The sequence below is a fragment of the Emys orbicularis genome, chromosome 2 (genome assembly GCF_028017835.1).
Source record: "Emys orbicularis isolate rEmyOrb1 chromosome 2, rEmyOrb1.hap1, whole genome shotgun sequence".
In the NCBI taxonomy this organism is placed as follows: domain Eukaryota; kingdom Metazoa; phylum Chordata; order Testudines; family Emydidae; genus Emys; species Emys orbicularis.
Window position 1 is genome coordinate 203,022,984 of NC_088684.1, and position 17,672 is coordinate 203,040,655.

Below are 17,672 nucleotides of genomic sequence, written 5' to 3' on the forward strand. Positions count from 1 at the left end.
TCCTTTCCTAAAGAATAAATATGATTTGATTTATTTTGTCACTTTTTCTGTGTCACGTTGTAAGAAATGTGTCATCACAGCATGCTAGTTACATCTGGAAAAGTGCAGTGCTGTCCACCACCAGATTCTCCTCAGTGCAGGAAACAATGCTGTACAGACCTACTGTACAGTAGATGTCCTTAGACTTTGTTAGTTCCTGGCTGTAGACCCTGAATGTTATCTTTTCTACCATCTCTGCTTTGTGCTGTTTATCACAGTTATAATCACAGAATTCATGGGTGCATCATCATTAAGGCCTCTATCAAGTAAAGCAGTTAAGAAAGTAGGTAGTTAATGGGACTACGCAAATACTTAGTTACACATGTATGTTAAATGCTTTAGTCGATCAAGATGAAAAAAGGACAAATATTACTAGATTTTAAGAAATGTTGCATAATTTCTCATTTCAGCCACACAGCTCAATGGCATTTTGAAAAAAAATTCCTGGTGTCAATTAAGTCAACACTGTTTGATTTGGTTAATGTCATGTTGAAAATTAAACTTGATGATCTAATGCAGGGGGGGCAAACTACGGCCCGCAGGCCATAACCGGCCCACCAGCTGAATTAATCCGGCCCTCGAGCTCCCGTTGGGGAGTAGGGTCTGGGGCTTGTCCCGCTCCCGCGCTCCAGCTGGGGAGCGGGGTCGGTGACTGCTCCTCACAGCTCCCGGAAGCAGAGGCATATCTCCTCCCCGGCTTCTATGTTTAGGGTCAGCCAGGGGGTTCCGCTTGCTGCCCCCGCCCCAAGCGCTGCCCCCACAGCTCCTACTGGCCAGGAAAAATGGCCAATGGGAGCTGCAGGGGCGGCGCCTGCAAATGGAGCAGCATGCAGAGCCGCCTGGCCGTGCCTCCATGTAGGACCCGGAGGGGGGACATGCTGCTGCTTCCAGGAGCTCCTTGAGGTAAGCGCTGCCCGGAGCCTGCACCACTGAGCCTCCCCACACACCTCAACCCCCTGCCCCAGCCCTGATCCCCCTCCTGCCCTCCAAACCCCTCGATCCCACCCCGGAGCACCCTCCTGCACCCAAAACCCCTCATCCCCAGCCCCACCCCTGAGCCTGCATCCCCAGCTGGAGCCCTGATCCCGCACCCCAACACCTTACCCCAGCCCAGTGCCCCCTCCCGCACCCTGGACTCCTCATTTCTGGCCTCACTCCAGAGCCTGCACGCCCAGCCAGAGCCCTGACTCCTTCCTGCACTCCAACCCCAATTTTGTGAGTATTTATGGCCCGCCATACAGTTTTCATACTCGGATGTGGCCCTCTGGCCAAAAGGTTTGCCCATCCCTGAGCTAATGGGATGCTGAGGGGAAATCGTTTTCTATATTACCCCATCCCTCTGTTCTCAAATGCTTAATATAGTTTGACACTCCACAAACTTTCTCTGACCTAAAGTTTCCCCTCTGTCCTGAAATAACACTTTCTCCTCTTTAAGCCTCATTCATGCACTTCAGAGTTGTTTATCTAGGAATTTGTAGTGGTTGTAGAAAATTTTGAACAAATTCATATATTATATATATTTTAAAAGAGAGAAAAATGCGATTAAAATGCATATGTGATGCCATCAGCTCCAATCCTTCAAATACTCATACACCTATGTTTAACTTACATAGGTGAGTAGTTTCATTAACATCAATGGGACATAAATGTGTCCTTAAAGTTAAGCACATACTTAAGTGTTGTTGCTGATTAGAGGCATGATTACTTGCGTGCTTTACTGATTCAGGACCATGAGTTCAATCTTTGTTTTTGTTTGCCTGTCTTTGATGGGATTCTGCACTAAGGGCCTGAGGCAAAGCCCAGAAAGTCAATAGAAAGATTCCCATTGACTTCACTCAGCTTTGGATCAGGACCCACAAGACAAAGATTAAAAACTTGTCCTAAAAGACCTGCTATTTTTCATTCTTTCATATTTAGGATTTCAAGAGCACAAGCCTTTGATGGCTGCATCTGAAATTTGTAGACCCCTAAAATTAATGATAAGTGTAAAAAGATTACTTTAAAAAAATATTGTAGTTTTGTGGCAATGTACTCTATCCCAGACAATATACTGGATGGTTTCCCTGGAAAACAGAAAATTCCAAAATATTTATTTACCAATAGATTATTCCACATTGAAACATGTCACCAAAGCAAATAACTTTTGTAACTGCAAAATTTAACAAATCCTGTGTCAGGGTGAAGCAGTTTGTCAAACTAGAGTATAATATGCAGTTTATGTTGAACTAGAGTATAATAGCACAAGGATAAAATAAGATTTTTCTATAGGCACTCAAGTTTCGTCTTGAACAGTAATATATACAGTATTGTACCTAGCCTATCAAATGGGGACTAGGAAACTTCAGGCTAAGTCACTGGCCTTTAATTGATTTCATTCTGGAATGCTTGCTTGTAGTTTTAAATAAAGAAAATCTTACATATTTTCTATTGGATAAAAAGCCACAGTCAAGAAAAAAGTTTTGATGTAGATGATTGGCACCTTTTGTCATCCACACAGGGGAGTTACAACGCAGCACTTTGGAACACACTGCTATTCACACCTCCATGGTCCAAACTCCGGGGCAGCATAGACGTTCCCTTAGTCTTAGGGAAAATGGACATTAGTTCCTAGTCCTGCCAGCTACTTAACATTACCAGCCTTAAATAATGGGTGAACATGAGTCAGAAAAATGACATAAACTGAAGAAAGTTTAAGCAAACAAGTAATGAGAGAGTTAAGTTTCTGTGCAACACGGCAGTGCAAATGATGCTACTGTGTTGCAGGTGAAGTGTCTTCCAGCCTATTACCCTAATAGTTTGAATCTTCAGCCAAGAAATGCTGTCGTATTAATCCTCTCAACTGGAGTCCCCGTAGATGCGAGAGATTTATTTTTAAAAATGTTTTCTTCCCTCAAACCAGATGATTTTGAACAGTCAGACAGTGAGTTTCTGATCTGAATTACAACAGTGGAGTTGCTGAGGTCGGTGGAGTTACTTCAGATTTGGACTGAAGCAACTGAGATCAGAATCTAACCCCAAAATACTTAAGATGAACTGTTTATTTTAGTCCTACTTAAAACCTAAAATTAATTCCATTATACCTGCCTTAATGTTTTACTTCGTGACATTTTTGCTCTTTGCCTAGTTGAGGAAAGGGCCTCCTGTCCCACCGATGCCTAAACTCACACCCACAAAGGAGCTGCAGCAGGAGAATATCATCAGCTTCTTTGAGGACAACTTTGTACCAGAAATCAGTGTGACGACTCCTTCACAGGTCAGTCTCAGAGATGGGTTGCTACAATATGAGTCTAATCTTGCAAATCCTCCAATTCTCCAAGAGGGGGACTACTATTAATGTCAGTTGAGGTTCTGAGTGCAGAGGGCATGCAACGCTGATCTTTTATAGTATCGTTGAATGAGTTATACATATTGTTCATTCTCAAAAGGATTAGTAGTGATGGCATATTAAAAAAATGAAGAAATACGATTTACTGAGGATGGCTACAGCTAAAAGGCCTGTGAAATGTTTGTAACTAAACTTGACACTCATCTGATTTCAGGTTTCATTAAAAATTCAGCCTAGTTTTTTTTAAAGGCTAATGCTTCCAAATATCCCAAAATCCACTTTTGTGCAATCCTGGGCTAATTTATGGGCTTCCAACAAAATCACGAGGAAAAAAAATCTTTCTCTCTTGATTCTGACTGGGGAAAGCAGGGGGAGGTGGGAGGGGAGGGTGACACTCTGTGATTTCAGTTATGTTTTTGTGCAGATTTCTCCATGACTGTGTGTATTGAAAGAAAAATATATATTTGCATGTATTTATGCAAAGCATCCCCAACTGAATCAGGTACTTCTCTGGTTTTGACCTGTGTGAATATTAATTACACAACAATGCACTGTACAAGATAAGTTGATTTCTTAGTCTAATTATACTGTAAAATAAAATAAAAAATGGTCTAGGTTCAAATACCTATAACAAAAATTAGTTGTGCAAAATGTTCATGCATAAATTTCACTTAGTTATTGTGATTGCAGGCACAGTCATGGTAGTTATAGGTACAAATGGTCTGAAATCTGAGCCTAGGTCTGGTATGCTGTGTACAAATATAAAAAGAATGAATTAATGTGGTATGTGTTTGAGAGTTAATATTTTCACCTACATTTATATAAGATCAAGAGGGTGTAAACAGAATTAAGAAAAACAAAATTAGATTCCAGACTCAGTTCAAGTAATATTTCGATTTTCTTGACAAAAATGCAATGCCACCTTTCGCAAGGATTCTACCTTGGTGAAGACAGCATTAATTTAGACCTGGCTTACACCTTAAACTTAGGTCACCTTGAACCTAGCTACATCGCTCAGGGCTGTGAGAAATGTCATGTCCTGTGTGACGTAGTTAGGTTGACCGAACCGCACTGCAGACACAACCACGTTGATGGAAGAATTTTTCCATTGGCCTAGCTATCACCTCTGGAGGCAGTGGATTTACTGCAGTGATGGAAAAGCCCCTTCCGTTGCTGTCATAGGTATCTACACCATAGCACTACGGTGGCACAGTTGCCGCACGAGCTGTGCTGCTGAAGAGCTTGTAGTAGAGACAACCCCTTATAATCAGTGCCCCATAGGGGCCTTACTGGCAGAGGGATGTAGTGAAACAGTGCGTGCCTTGACCACCATGGCCACACACCCCTCCTGGGCCAAAACCACTAACTGTGAGGCCTTTGCAGGTTGGTTGTGAGGGCCCTGACAGAGTGAGTGTTTCAGGTGCCTTGCACCACAGCATTCTGAGTTCATGTGGACTTGCCACTGTGGGGGAAAGTGAGTCCTGGCTTCCGCAGAAGGTGCCATTCTAACCTGTTCCTGAATATAACCCCCTGCATTAAATATTATATCTATCTAATTTGCATTTGTCTAGATAGATTGATAGATAGCGGTGGGCCTGATTTTCATTTACACTAAGATCTAATAGTGTAAAAGGGCCTTGAATGAAGGTCAATCACATTTCTGCCACCTTCAAGGCCCTTTTACTCTGCCAAATGGTGTAAAGGGTCTTTAATGTAACTAAGAATTTGGGGTAAACATATATGCATGCACAGAGAGAATATCATGTTTTTACTACTGGTGTTATTGAGTGTTGTAGGTTTCTATAAGGGAAGTAATTATTGAAAATATAATAAATGAAAAGAGTAGAAAGCATACTCGCCTCTCATACACTTTTACATTATATATTATGTATGTAGTATTGTGTTACTCCAGTTGGTTTGGCAGTTAGTTCCGAGTGGTCTGAATGCCATCAAGCCCACAAAGCCTTCTACTGGTGCAGAGCTTTAAAACAATTATTAAATCTTTCAGTGGCATTTTTACTGTTGTTAAGAAACACCAAAGCCACAGATTGATGTGTGGTACCATGCTGCGCTAGTTGCACATTCAAAAAGGATTTTCAATAGTTCAGAGCGTGCCTCCTCCTTTCCCCTCCAGCACAAGGGGAAAAAAACTATTATGATAATTGGTCATTGTTTGTTTGTTTAATAAGCACCAACAATGTGCTTGGTGCTGCACAAGATGTAAAAATAAGGACAGTCCTTCCTGAGAGAGTTTAAAATTTAGGGCTCTGATTCAGGAAAGTAGATATGGACATGCTTATGTCCAGCCCTTTTCAGAAAAGCATTTAATTCCCATTGACTAAAAGACAGACATAGAGAAAACTGACATCTTGGGAGAGCAGAGGAAGGTGATAATTTAGAATTGTGTTTTGTTGCTTTGTTATGTGTTTTCTCTTCTTCCCTGGTCTCATACCCCTCTCTTCAGACAGCGTTAGGTTGGGATACTGAAGGTATTTGACACAATTTAGAGATTTTAGGTGCCACTGCAATACTTGCATAATAATAATTTTTGCTGTTTACATTATTGTTTTATTTTCAGGATTTGAACTGCCAGATAAACAAAATAGAAAATGATTATGAGCCGTTCCCAGGCTTATTCCCATCACTGTAATTTCTGGGTGCCAAATACATTAGAGAGATGAAGCAGGTGTGAGGGGGGATTTTTGACAATATACTCAGCTTTAGCCTAACGCTGCTTCCACTGCAGTGAGTGGGCACACTCTCACTTGTTTCAGTGGGAGCAGCATGAGGCCGATGCTGAAAATCTCACATACAATGCCTCCCAGAGCTCTAGTGAGGGTTGGGGAGCATGGCTGTTGAGTCAGGCTTGAAGAGGCTACAGCATGCACTCCCCACTGCACCAAGCTAGTTCCACTGACTCTTCCTGGTGAGGAAGCAAAGCAATGGCCCTGTCCCCTGCCCACCCCTTTATATCTGTTTTGGAGGGGCTAGTTCTGACAATGAGCTTACATAGTCTTTGGACTGAGAGGGTGGCAAAGGGCACATCATGCTGATCCCTAGCATGGGTGCCTACATTTCTTGCATCTTCCTCCTCTCTTGCACACTTGTGCTTAGACAGGCACAATTTTGCCTTTGCAATACACTCCCAGTTCAAGCCTTCTTGGAGGTAGATCATGCCATTGTTTGTTCATGCTTCATTCCGTTCTACAGGCGTTAATCTACAGAATATACAGAGTAATTTGTTAGACATTTCTATGGCTAGGTCTACACTACCCGCCTGAATCGGCGGGTAGAAATCGACCTCTCGGGGATCGATTTATCGCGTCCCGTCGAGACGCGACAATCGATCCCCGAATCGACGCTCTTACTCCACCAGCAAAGGTGGGAGTAAGCGCCGTCGACGGGAAGCCGCAGAGGTCGATTTTGCCACCGTCCCTACAGCGGGGTAAGTCGGCTGCGATACGTCGAATTCAGCTACGCTATTCGCGTAGCTGAATTTGCGTATCTTAAATCGACCCCCCCCTGTAGTGAAGACGTAGCCTTTGTGTTTCACGTCTTTATTATTGCTTTTTCGCTTTCCTAAGTTTTCATATAATTCAGTATCTAAATTAAACTATATCTTTCTTCTGAGATGTTTTTTTCTAGAGTTAAAATGAGCATGCTGTTCATTTTGGCCTAAAGGTAGATGATGATGTAATAATCTCTTGAACAGTCCATATCCTATCACAACAGATACTTCACCTTGTCACTTTGAAGGGATTAAATGAGACTCCCACTCATTTGTTTCAGTTCTCATAAATAACAGCTTCCTTCCCAAGTCTCAGTAAAAGATAATTAATTTCTCTGTACTCAGTCTGTTTCTGATTACATACTGGTTAACACTCTGAGTTATTTCATGAAGCTGTATAACTATATGAGTGCTAGTGCCCAGGGCCGGCCTTATGGATGGTTGACGGGGGCAACCGCACAGGGTGCCGTGCATCAAGAGAGTGTCACAATAACAGCCTCCCCCCAACCACCCCCCCCTCCGGTTCCACTCCCCAGACCTGTTCACCTCATAGCTGCGGTCCACCTCCAGTCCTGATCTGCCCCATCCCTTGCACTGCCTACACCTCTGCCCTAGGGTGACCAGATGTCCCGATTTTATAGGGACAGTCCCAATATTTGGGTCTTTTTCTTATATAGGCTCCTATTCCCCCCCCACCACCCCCTGTCCTGATTTTTCACACTTGCTGTCTGGTCATCCTACTCTGCCCCCCTGCCCAGCTCCACCTCCAGTATAGCTCCTCCCCCATCCCCAGCTCCAGCTCCAGTCCACCCCATCTCCCGTTCTGCCTGCACCTCCTCTCCGCAAGCTCCACGCCCCACCCAGCTCCACCGTTAGCCTCACCCAGGGTGCCATTTTAGGTAAGGCCGGCCTTGCTAGTACCTCAAGATTATGGTGTAATAAAATCTAAATATTGCTGACAAGCTGACTTGACAAATCTTAACAAAGGATATAATTCTAGTGTGTGCGCGGGGGTGGGGAGGAGTGTTAATTACCTGAGTCATATTATCTATTATATTTTCAATATATTTGTGTGACATAGGATTATGCTCAATCCTAACTGGAACTCCTCCATGTATAACTGCGAGCCAGTTCATATGAAAATCAACATCAGAGGGATATTTTTTAGCAGTATAATTCCTTGCGTTGAATATAAGTCTACAAATTGTATGTATATACAGCTTTAAAATGAAGTATATGAATTCATAGAAAATATTATTAGCCTGATTTTCAGATAATTTATGCACCTAATTTGCCTGGGACAGTTGCCATGCTTGTGCATGCAGGTCAGCTTTTTTGATGAGAAATTATCCAGTTAGACACATCTGAACCTGCCATTTCCCAGTAGTAGAGTTCATTTACAGTGTTTTCACCCTTAACTATTTTAAAACTCTGGACCTATCTGTTTAGACTATTAGCCACCAGAGAGGTGTTTGTGTGTGGTATTTTATCATTCACCAATAGTGCGGCTAACCTGAATTCCTTTAAAAATAATACAGCAGAGCCTCGCAAATTAACACTTCAGTAACCTGCATACTCCACAATTCATACGTAAAAAACCAGTGGTTTCTTTACCTACTTTTCTGCCAAAATTTAAAAAACAAATGCTTTAGTGAGGTCTCATTGCAAAAGCTAAGGGCAGGTCTACACTAACCCCCCAATTCGAACTAAGGTACGCAACTTCAGCTACGTGAATAACGTAGCTGAAGTTCGAAGTACCTTAGTTCGAACTTACCTCGGTCCACACGCTGCAGGCAGGCTCCCCCGTCGACTCCGCGGTACTCCTCTCGCCAAGCAGGAGTACCGCAGTCGACGGCGAGCACTTCCGGGTTCGACTTATCGCGTCCAGACAAGACGCGATAAGTCGAACCCAGAAGTTCGATCGCTCGCCGCCGAACTACCGGGTAAGTGTAGACCTACCCTAAGACTCTTTACTAGACAGTTATGAGAAATAATTAAATCTAAGTTGTAACTGTGAAATTAGTGAAAAGAAGCATTTTCTTATGCGGTATTCTAATTATTTTTTCATGTTTGTTCACACAGAGCCTGATATTTGTACTGACTCCATTGAGTTTGGGATCAGGCCCTTACTTGATTATTCATAAATTGCGAATAAGAAAAGTGCTACTGTAGTTAATGCAGACTTTGGACAGGTCCCTGTAGCAAGATTTAAGCAGGGTTGTGGATGACTCTACAGTTTGGAGTCACAGACATTTATTAGAGTGAAATTTGTATTCATTGTCCTTTTATATTAATTTTTCACAAACAGTTGAGCATTATGGTTGGGATTTTCCGAGGACCCCAAGGAGTTGGATGCCCGATGGGAATTAGGCATCCAAATCTCTTTGGCTTTTAAAAAAAAATCTTACCCTATAGCTTTTTCGGGGCTGGCAGTCATGAACCTTGAATTCTATGGAGAATTCTCTGAAGTCTTTAGAGAACTTTTTCCCTCTGGTTGCAGGTAGATGGGAAACCTTCATATTTTGCTTGTACAGTGTGGTTTCTGTATGAGTTTTAAGTGAGCATCTCTTCTCCAACAGAATGAAGCTCCCGAAGCTAAGAAAGAGGAATGTTTGCTAGATCTGGACTTTGACCCTTTCAAGCCAGAAGTGGTATCAACAGGAATAACCCTAACCCACTCACCCATGTCTCAGGTATTTCTTTGCTAGAGGTATGCTATACAGGAATAGCGTGTACTGAATTTGGTAACAAACATCTGCCTCATGAATGAATGAATGATGGATTTACAATTTCTGAAAAACTTGATCTCCCTGAGTTCTCATTAGCCTTCCATCTTCCTACTTCAGCAATACCAGTACAACCTGATGATAGGGTAGGGGAGGAGAGAGAAGTGTCAGGCTAACATGAGATTATAGTCAAGGAGAGCAGCCACCTGTAACTGATGGCGTTGACTCTGACATTATACCTTTTTCTCAAACTATAGAATAACTCAGAAAAAATATTGTAATCTTCCCAAGCCTGCTTTGCTGACAGGTTCTTTTTTTAAAATCCAGCTATGACTGTCTGTGGCTCAGGAGACACTCAGTTATAGGGGCAGCATACTACCACTATGCTGTAATGGAGTCTTTGTACTAAGTATAGAATACGACCTGATTGGCTTTCTTTTTCATAAATCTGTTTTAGTTGTGACTATAAGAAAAAGAAAATAAAATGGTCTCACATTTTTTCATGTGGGATATTATAGGGAAGAATTATTCTGTACTATATAATGATCTATGCCACGTTGACCGAAGGTAGCTTCCCTCAGCAGAATTATGGGTGATATAGGAGTTGCTGGCTTTCTGCTGGCTTGACCTAGTGAAGCTGCAATTTTAAGCTTCTGTCTATACCGGTACTAAATAATGTTAATAGAATCCTTTCTAATTATACTTATTGCTAGTGAGGTGATAAGAATTTCTCTGGCCAGCATGGACCTGCCTCTTGTACAGCAGTCAGAGAAACCATGTTAACACACTGCTAACAAGGACCACGTTTCAGTGTGATTCTGGCCTGACATGGTTTGAACTGTAATGTAGTTAGAGTCTAAATCAACTGTTCAGTTCAACAGTGGTATAGGAGTGAGAAGACAAGCCAGGTGATTGAGACAATCCAGGTTTTCTGCTGATCTTTCTCTCTGTGAATTAATTTATTTGGTGAGCACGCCTGTTTATATAATAGATCTGTGGTGATTTCCATTGATACATGTGGGGACAGAAAAACATCACACTATCAGCACTCCAAACTCCAAGTCAAATTTCTCATTGCAGTTTTCAATGTTTAATGATCATGGAGCTTTGTTACATCCTGCTTGTTATTTAATTCCCCTCCCTGTAAAAAATAGAATCCTTGGATTTAGATTTATGCATTCAGTGTTGACAGAAAATTCCAGCTTTGACTCTGCGAGCTCTGCCCTTTCAGCTCCTCATTTAATAATCCTGAACGTGATTAGAGAAATGAGAGAATTAAACACAAAACATGAAACTTTCATAAAAGAGCATTCGAGCGCTGACAGCGTAATGTACAAATTACAGTAGGTTTTATTTTTGCAGTGGATGGAAATATTTGCCCACATGAAATATAGAGAACTATTAAACAGAGACTATGTACATTGTCACCAACTAGGTGCATAGGAGGCATTCACTAAACACCCCCCCCCCCCCCAAACATGCAGAAGGGGGATTATCTTTTGTGTGGGTGAGACATAGCTCTGTGCCTACCCCTACTTGGAGGATATCTTTGAGGATTACAATTCACTTACAATCCACTATTCTGACTAGATGTAACTGGATGAAATCTGTGATCTCAGTGTTTGGAAAGCCCTGTAATACTGGCTGGGAGGGGGACGCTAAGGATGGAGTTCCTGCCTTACGTGCATTTTCTGAGTTTGTGTTGGCTTTACTCCAACTCCTTGTCTTCTAAACCATTCGGTGTTCTTGTTGTGGTTTGTTTTTTCTCTCTCAGTAAACTGCACTGAGGCAGTGTAGTGAAGATAAACATAGTCTTCTGTGCAATGGCTCCCAAATGCCTTCCCAACCTGCCATTTAATTCTCCCACCACACTCCCTCAACTGCAAACAGACCCTGAAAAGTGCCCCTGTCTGCCCTCCTCTCTGCCCCTACCTCCTTTCCATCTCTGTAACCCTCATTCCACAAGTGCCTGGGGACTATTCTCCCTCTGCCTACCCCACTCTTCCAGCAGTAACTTTCCCACCTCCCAACACCCTCACAGTCCAGACCACCCTCTGTGTTCTGTCCCTTCTCTCCCCAGTAATTATTACACATGCACCCCACAAGCACCTAGTCTCTATCACCCCAGCTAATAAACCCAGCCAGAGAAACATTCTGACCTTCATTCTGAGTCCTGCTGGTATCCTGTCTCCCAGAGCACGCAGTCCTGCCGCACCTCCCAGCTGTCAAATCTCCATATCACCCACAAGTGCCTGATTTTAACATCTTAAATCCACCTTTTCCTCAGATGGGAATGAGATAACATCCCTTAGAGTTAATGTTACTTTAAATTCTTTTGGCTGTTGGTATTTTGCATCTGAACAGTCAAGTTAATGCTATTTGAGTGTGTTTACGGACATCTCCATCAGCCTAAGAGAGACCACTATTGTGGAATTTAATTTTTGTGCTTTTTAAAATAGTAGAATTGAGGGAAATAGTTCTGCTGACATGCCAGAGTTGAGTTGCCTTCACACCATGGAGTTTTAAGGATTGGGAAAGATTATTACATTGTGTGGGAGGAGAGATAAAGGGATGCAAAGACATTTTCCCAAACACCACTATTGTCACTAACAAAAAAGCCACAACTCAAAACAGGGTTTCTAATGGAAATACTGGTAGCTCCTTAATTGTAGTACTAACATCAGACACCAGCATGGGATGCACCCCTCCAACTTTGACTTTACAATTATTTCTCATTCACATATGTAGTACCACTAAAGTCAATGGGACTTTTAGCGTCAATAGGTCTGATCATTTCCTTGAGCAAAGGTTGCAGAACTGGGCCCATAATTTTTCAGGAAAGTATTGACAGTTAACTAATAGACTGTTAAGATGCATGTGGATAATTATCAATTGGGATATGTCCATAAAAGAAATACTTATCTGGGAATAAACTAATTGAGAACTGGATGATGTTGTTCATCCACAGTAAAGCTGGGTACTGAAGTAATTGATTTTGATTTATGAAAAGGGGTTTGTAGTCATAAAAAATTGAAGTAATTCATTATATAAGCTGCAGACTTGCTTCGGGCCTTCATAAAATTTAGGGTGCAGGCATTTAGCAAGACAGGAAGGCAAATGCAATATGCTCCATCCTCAAAGTTAGGCAAATATTTAGTAGCAGTTCTCAAAACAGTTTTTGATTTTTTTTTGGTAGTTGTGTTTTTATTTTATCTGTTGTAAAGTGTCCTAGCCACCCTTTGAGGCCAATGAAGACCCTTTGGATGTGGGGGAATATTAATGTCAGGACTAAACTTAGCTTTCTTTCATCCATCTGTCCATCCATCTCTGGCCCTTTTGCTTATGGTGAGAACAGAATGTAAACCAATGCAAACCAATTGTGAGGGTTTAAAGTTTGTCACTTGATTTCACCTAAAGCCATAGGTTTTTCCTGGGTTGCTACAACAGCCACACAAGATTATTCTTTAAGGTCTGTGGGAACCATGGCCACATATCCCTTGATCTTTTGAAAGGGATCTTGATCATTTAATAGCTGTGGGAGGTAGAGACACCCATCCTGCCTCTGATGTTGCTAAAGTCACTACAAGCTTTCTCCCTGCTGTGCCATGCAGCTGGGCTGGCCCTTCTTCTGATAAGCCACTAACATTTATCATCTCTGTTCACAAGGAGGGATATTTTAATAGATTCAGAGGTATAGAAATCCAGTGTGCTGAGAAAGGGATTGAGAGCAAGAGACTCCCGAATTCTATTCCTGGTTCTGTAACTAATTCCCTCTATGGCATTGGTCAAGTCACAGTCTTTCTGCTTTTGTTTCCCCATCTGTAAAATAAAACAATACGTCCCTGACTTGCACAGGGATCGTGACAAGACCCTCCAGAGACTGGATCTCTGGCTTATCTGAGCAACTGTCCCTCGCAAAACTCGTGTACCTATTGATGACTGTGTTGATGATCCAAGTAGCTGGCCTCCATTTCTGCAGCAATAGGAGGCTGGGGAGACCTGAACATAAGAATGGCCAGACTGGGTCAGACCAAAGGTCCATCTAGCCCAGTATCCTGTCTTCCGACAGTGGCCAATGCCAGGTGCTTCAGAGGGAATGAACAGAACAGGAAATCATCAAGTGATCCATCCCCTGTCATCCACTCCCAGCTTCTGGCAAACAGAGGCCAGGGACACTCAGAGTATGGGGATGCATCCCTGCCTACTCTGCTTATAGCCATTGGTGGAGCTATCTTCCCAACCTGAAGTTTTCCATGCATGCCAGTCATATGCATAGTGGTGTGATCTCACTGAACAAGTGCAGTTTTGTTGCAGTAGTGACTATCACAACCCTCCATTTACCCTCCCTCAGCCCCCAAAATATACTAAAGCTGTGCTTAAGCACCGGGTATAGTTACAGCACTATACAGATAAGTTCTAACATATAGTGTACAAACAATATTTTCAACAATATCTTTTTCCCCCTTTTTCCAGACATTGCCCTGGGATTTATGGACGGTAAGATTAATATTTATCATTGCGTATTGAGATGTTTCTGTGCCTCTGATTCTGTAGCACTCTAGAGGATTTGTAATCATTTTCACATAAGGCAAAACAAAGCATTTGTAGAGAATGCCAAAATATTTTAAAGTATGTGAAGCCCATCTAACACCATTAGGAATGAACAGAAAAAAATGTCTTTATTATTTGGACAACAAAAAACAAAGAGCTACAGTCATCCAGGTTAATAGGATTCTTCTACTTGTGACATTTTTTGGCTTTAAAATTGCCATGCTGGTGATTCAAGGTCCGATAAAGTCATTTTTACCAAGGTAATTTAAAGTGATTTATTTTGCTTATTAGTGCAAACAACAAATTGCAGTATAGTAACAAGGTTTTATGACCTTTAGCATCTAGCTCATATACAACAAATCTTTCTGGGGGTTTAATTTAAAAGGAAATAGGATCTTCAGCCAGAGTTCTACTATAGCTCTTAAGCCGAATTAATCAGCCAAAATCCTATTTTAATAATGTACATTTATGCCATTGGTGCAGCCACTGCTCCACTCCCAAGAGCTGTTGCTCATCCCATCCCGAGTACCGTATAAAGCCATTAGGGAATGTTATTTGGGAGTCCCCTTGAAGATGCACACAGAGGGTTTCTGACATGTATAAGGAAGGTTTGGCTGTTCTTAATTGATAGCCAAAATAAGACTTCCCTATCTAAATGCCTACATGTAAAACAATATGATGCAAAGCCATAATCCAGGTCAGAAAGCTTAACAGTAGGGATCTGATCTAAAGCCCATTGAAGTCAATAAGTTTTGAATGAGGTCCTAGACAGCCTGTTTTGGTAAGAGCCTAGATATGTTCCCAGCTGTCCATTTATGGTCACATCACGCTGGAGGTGGAGTTGTTTTCCTCTTGGGATGAAATTAACTCCCAGATTTAAATGATTTAAAGTGAACCTTCTCTCTAAATCCTGCATTACCTGCTGAACAGATGTATCATATGCAGGGGATTCATATGTACAATTCTTCCTCACCCATCCCATGTAAAGCACAGAGACACAAAAGTAAATGGTCTAGAACCTCAGCCAGTGTCAATTAGCATAGTTGGTTTCCCTGGAGCTTATTTATATGAGCTGAGCATCTGGCCTTACATCTTTTCCCTACATCTCTGCTGTGCTAGTTTTCATGAATATCCTCAGCACTCCTGAACCCATTTGTTTGCCGTGCAGCAGCAGCAGTAATAGACTCCAGAAAGTTTTGCCTCGTGTCCACCGCTTCAGGCGCAACATGCAAAGCCTCCTAGGGTGCATTACAGGCCAGCAGGGAAACCAAACCGGGTTTGGGAGCTCTGGGGCCAGAAATAGGGCATCTGGTCACAGAGGTGGAAAGCAATTTTATATGAAGGGAAGGAGACACTCAGCTTCTGGGCAGGGCTAACGAAGAAGAGATATTTATATTGAGAAATTGTACTGAGGGTTCTCTCAGTCAAGCTGATTACAGCTATTTTCTGCTTTTATTTTCATGTATTTAATAGCTATTGGAGGGTGGTAATGGATGCTACTGGTCACCTGTTTTCAGATGTCTGAGGTTGTATTTCCTTTGAACTTCCTTTCAATAGACACCTAATTTTTTATTTTTCAACATTCAGGGGTGGAGAGAGAATTGATCTTTAAATACAGTAAATTTAAAAGTAACAGTGGACATACCATCAGCTGGTATTTAGAAAATCAGCTACTGCTATAGAAAATGCAATTGCTCTTTCTCCTGTCTCCTGCTGCTGAATCAGGTATAATGATGTGCAGGAAGAAGAGGGCTCATTTTCATGAGCTTTCTTCCTACTTTGTGTCAAAGTGATGGCTGTCTAGACTGCCCAAGGAACCAAAGAACTCTAATCTGTGACCTTGTGCAGACTTTAGTAGCGCATAAATCTGTGGATCTTTTCTGTTGACTCAAGGCCTTAAGAAGCAAAATTTACAGCCATGTTGCATGAATAGATAGCAAGTGTGATGCTTTTATAATGCTCATCTCTGCTTCTTAGGGAGGATTAAACAGAGTCCAGAACAAAAATTAAGGTTTCATTTACACACACTAGTTAGAATGTAATTTTTTACTTTTAATTTCAAAGCCAGTGTAAATGCCATGAGAACCTCTTGAAGTTATAACACTGAATGAATAGTAGATGTTTTATGTAAGTCTGCTTGTCTCACATTTTTCCTTTGTCGCTTGTCAATATTTTTCTTTTTTATAGCTAATTCTAGTTCTCTCCACTCCTGTTAAAACAAGTAACAAGCTTGACAAGGGCTTCACTGTTAAATAGTTTGGATCAGGGGTTTCACAAGCTTTATTATGTTGTGAACTTCCTCTTAACAAAAAAACTGAGCCAGATTCACCTTTGCCCTGCGCTTTGTGTAGTCATTTGTGCAAAGTGTTTGTAAATAGCTGGCATTTTAATTTGGCAGCGTTTTACACCCATTTGGCACTGATGCAAATGTCTATGCAAGGTGGATGGTAACAGAGAATCAGACCTATTTTACAGGAAGGCCCCTGCCAGGGGGTTGTGTAAAGGGACCTAGTTTAAATGACATCAGACCCATTGTCAGTCTCTCTAGTATTACGTTGTCCCTCTAGTATGCTGGGACCAACGCAGCTACAATTACACTGCACAGACCAGACCTATTGTCTTTTGGATCACTTCCCATCCTGTTCATGATCACACAGAGCGATCTCCCTTTCTGTTGGTGATGGAATGAGATCCTTGGGACAAGCAGAAATTACTTACACGGGACAACAATGTTAGAGAACTATTTCATATACATTTAGCTACTAATGTGAGTTAGCAGCTGGAAACATGGAAGAGAGCCAGCACCATGTGATCAGCCAGCTCTGAGCAGCCCCTGCCAGCTCCATAACCATTGGTAATCCATATGGCACTGAAAAAAAATCAGTAGTTTAGATAAACCACAGGGTTTAGTGTTACATTTCTTTATTTATATGGTTTTCTTCCATACAGACAAGCAGTGAACTGGTGCAGCCGGTAAGCAAACCTCCTAAACCTCTAACTGTTTTAGATTCATCTTTTAATCAGTGTGATGTAATATAGTTCTCTCTGTCATCTATCAATACCATTCTTTAGATTGCTAGCTATTGTCTCCAAATATTACAAACCACATAACTTTTCCTTAAACTGATTCACTTATTTTGCATTCTTTATCTTTAAACTAAAATTACTATAGTATAATATGAATTTTGTGTTGTCTCATCAAGTCCACCATTATCTTTTTCATCTTGTTCTTTTCTTTGCTTTTCTGCTTGCCTAAAGCCTGATTCTTCAAAAAGTCTTTCCCTGTGTAACCTGGTCATGGAGGAAACCCCAAACAATGGGTCAACAGAAGATATTAACAGATCCCAAACTGATCTAGGTTCACTCAACTGGGGCCTAGAACTTAGCACAGCCAGTGTCAGCCAGGAGATCACTGCAGGTGGTCCTTTGCCTTTCCCTGAGGCAGAGCAAACCTCAAGAGAATCCACTGGTACATTGTCTGCTAGTGTTTGGCCTGCTGTAGGTGAGCAGGAAGATCATGCAC

At 41.8% G+C, this 17,672-nt stretch overlaps 1 protein-coding gene across 2 annotated transcripts in view; it reads left to right on the forward strand.

Moving 5' to 3' along the window:
* Positions 1-17,672, forward strand: part of AMPH (amphiphysin) — a 178,103-nt gene that overhangs the window by 123,482 nt on the left and 36,949 nt on the right. For both annotated transcript variants that reach the window (XM_065398613.1, XM_065398614.1), the window contains exons 11-14: positions 3,164-3,292; positions 9,452-9,565; positions 14,072-14,095; positions 17,099-17,122. In XM_065398613.1, the coding sequence (XP_065254685.1) occupies positions 3,164-3,292; positions 9,452-9,565; positions 14,072-14,095; positions 17,099-17,122 (291 nt within the window). The remainder of the gene's footprint in view (positions 1-3,163; positions 3,293-9,451; positions 9,566-14,071; positions 14,096-17,098; positions 17,123-17,672) is intronic.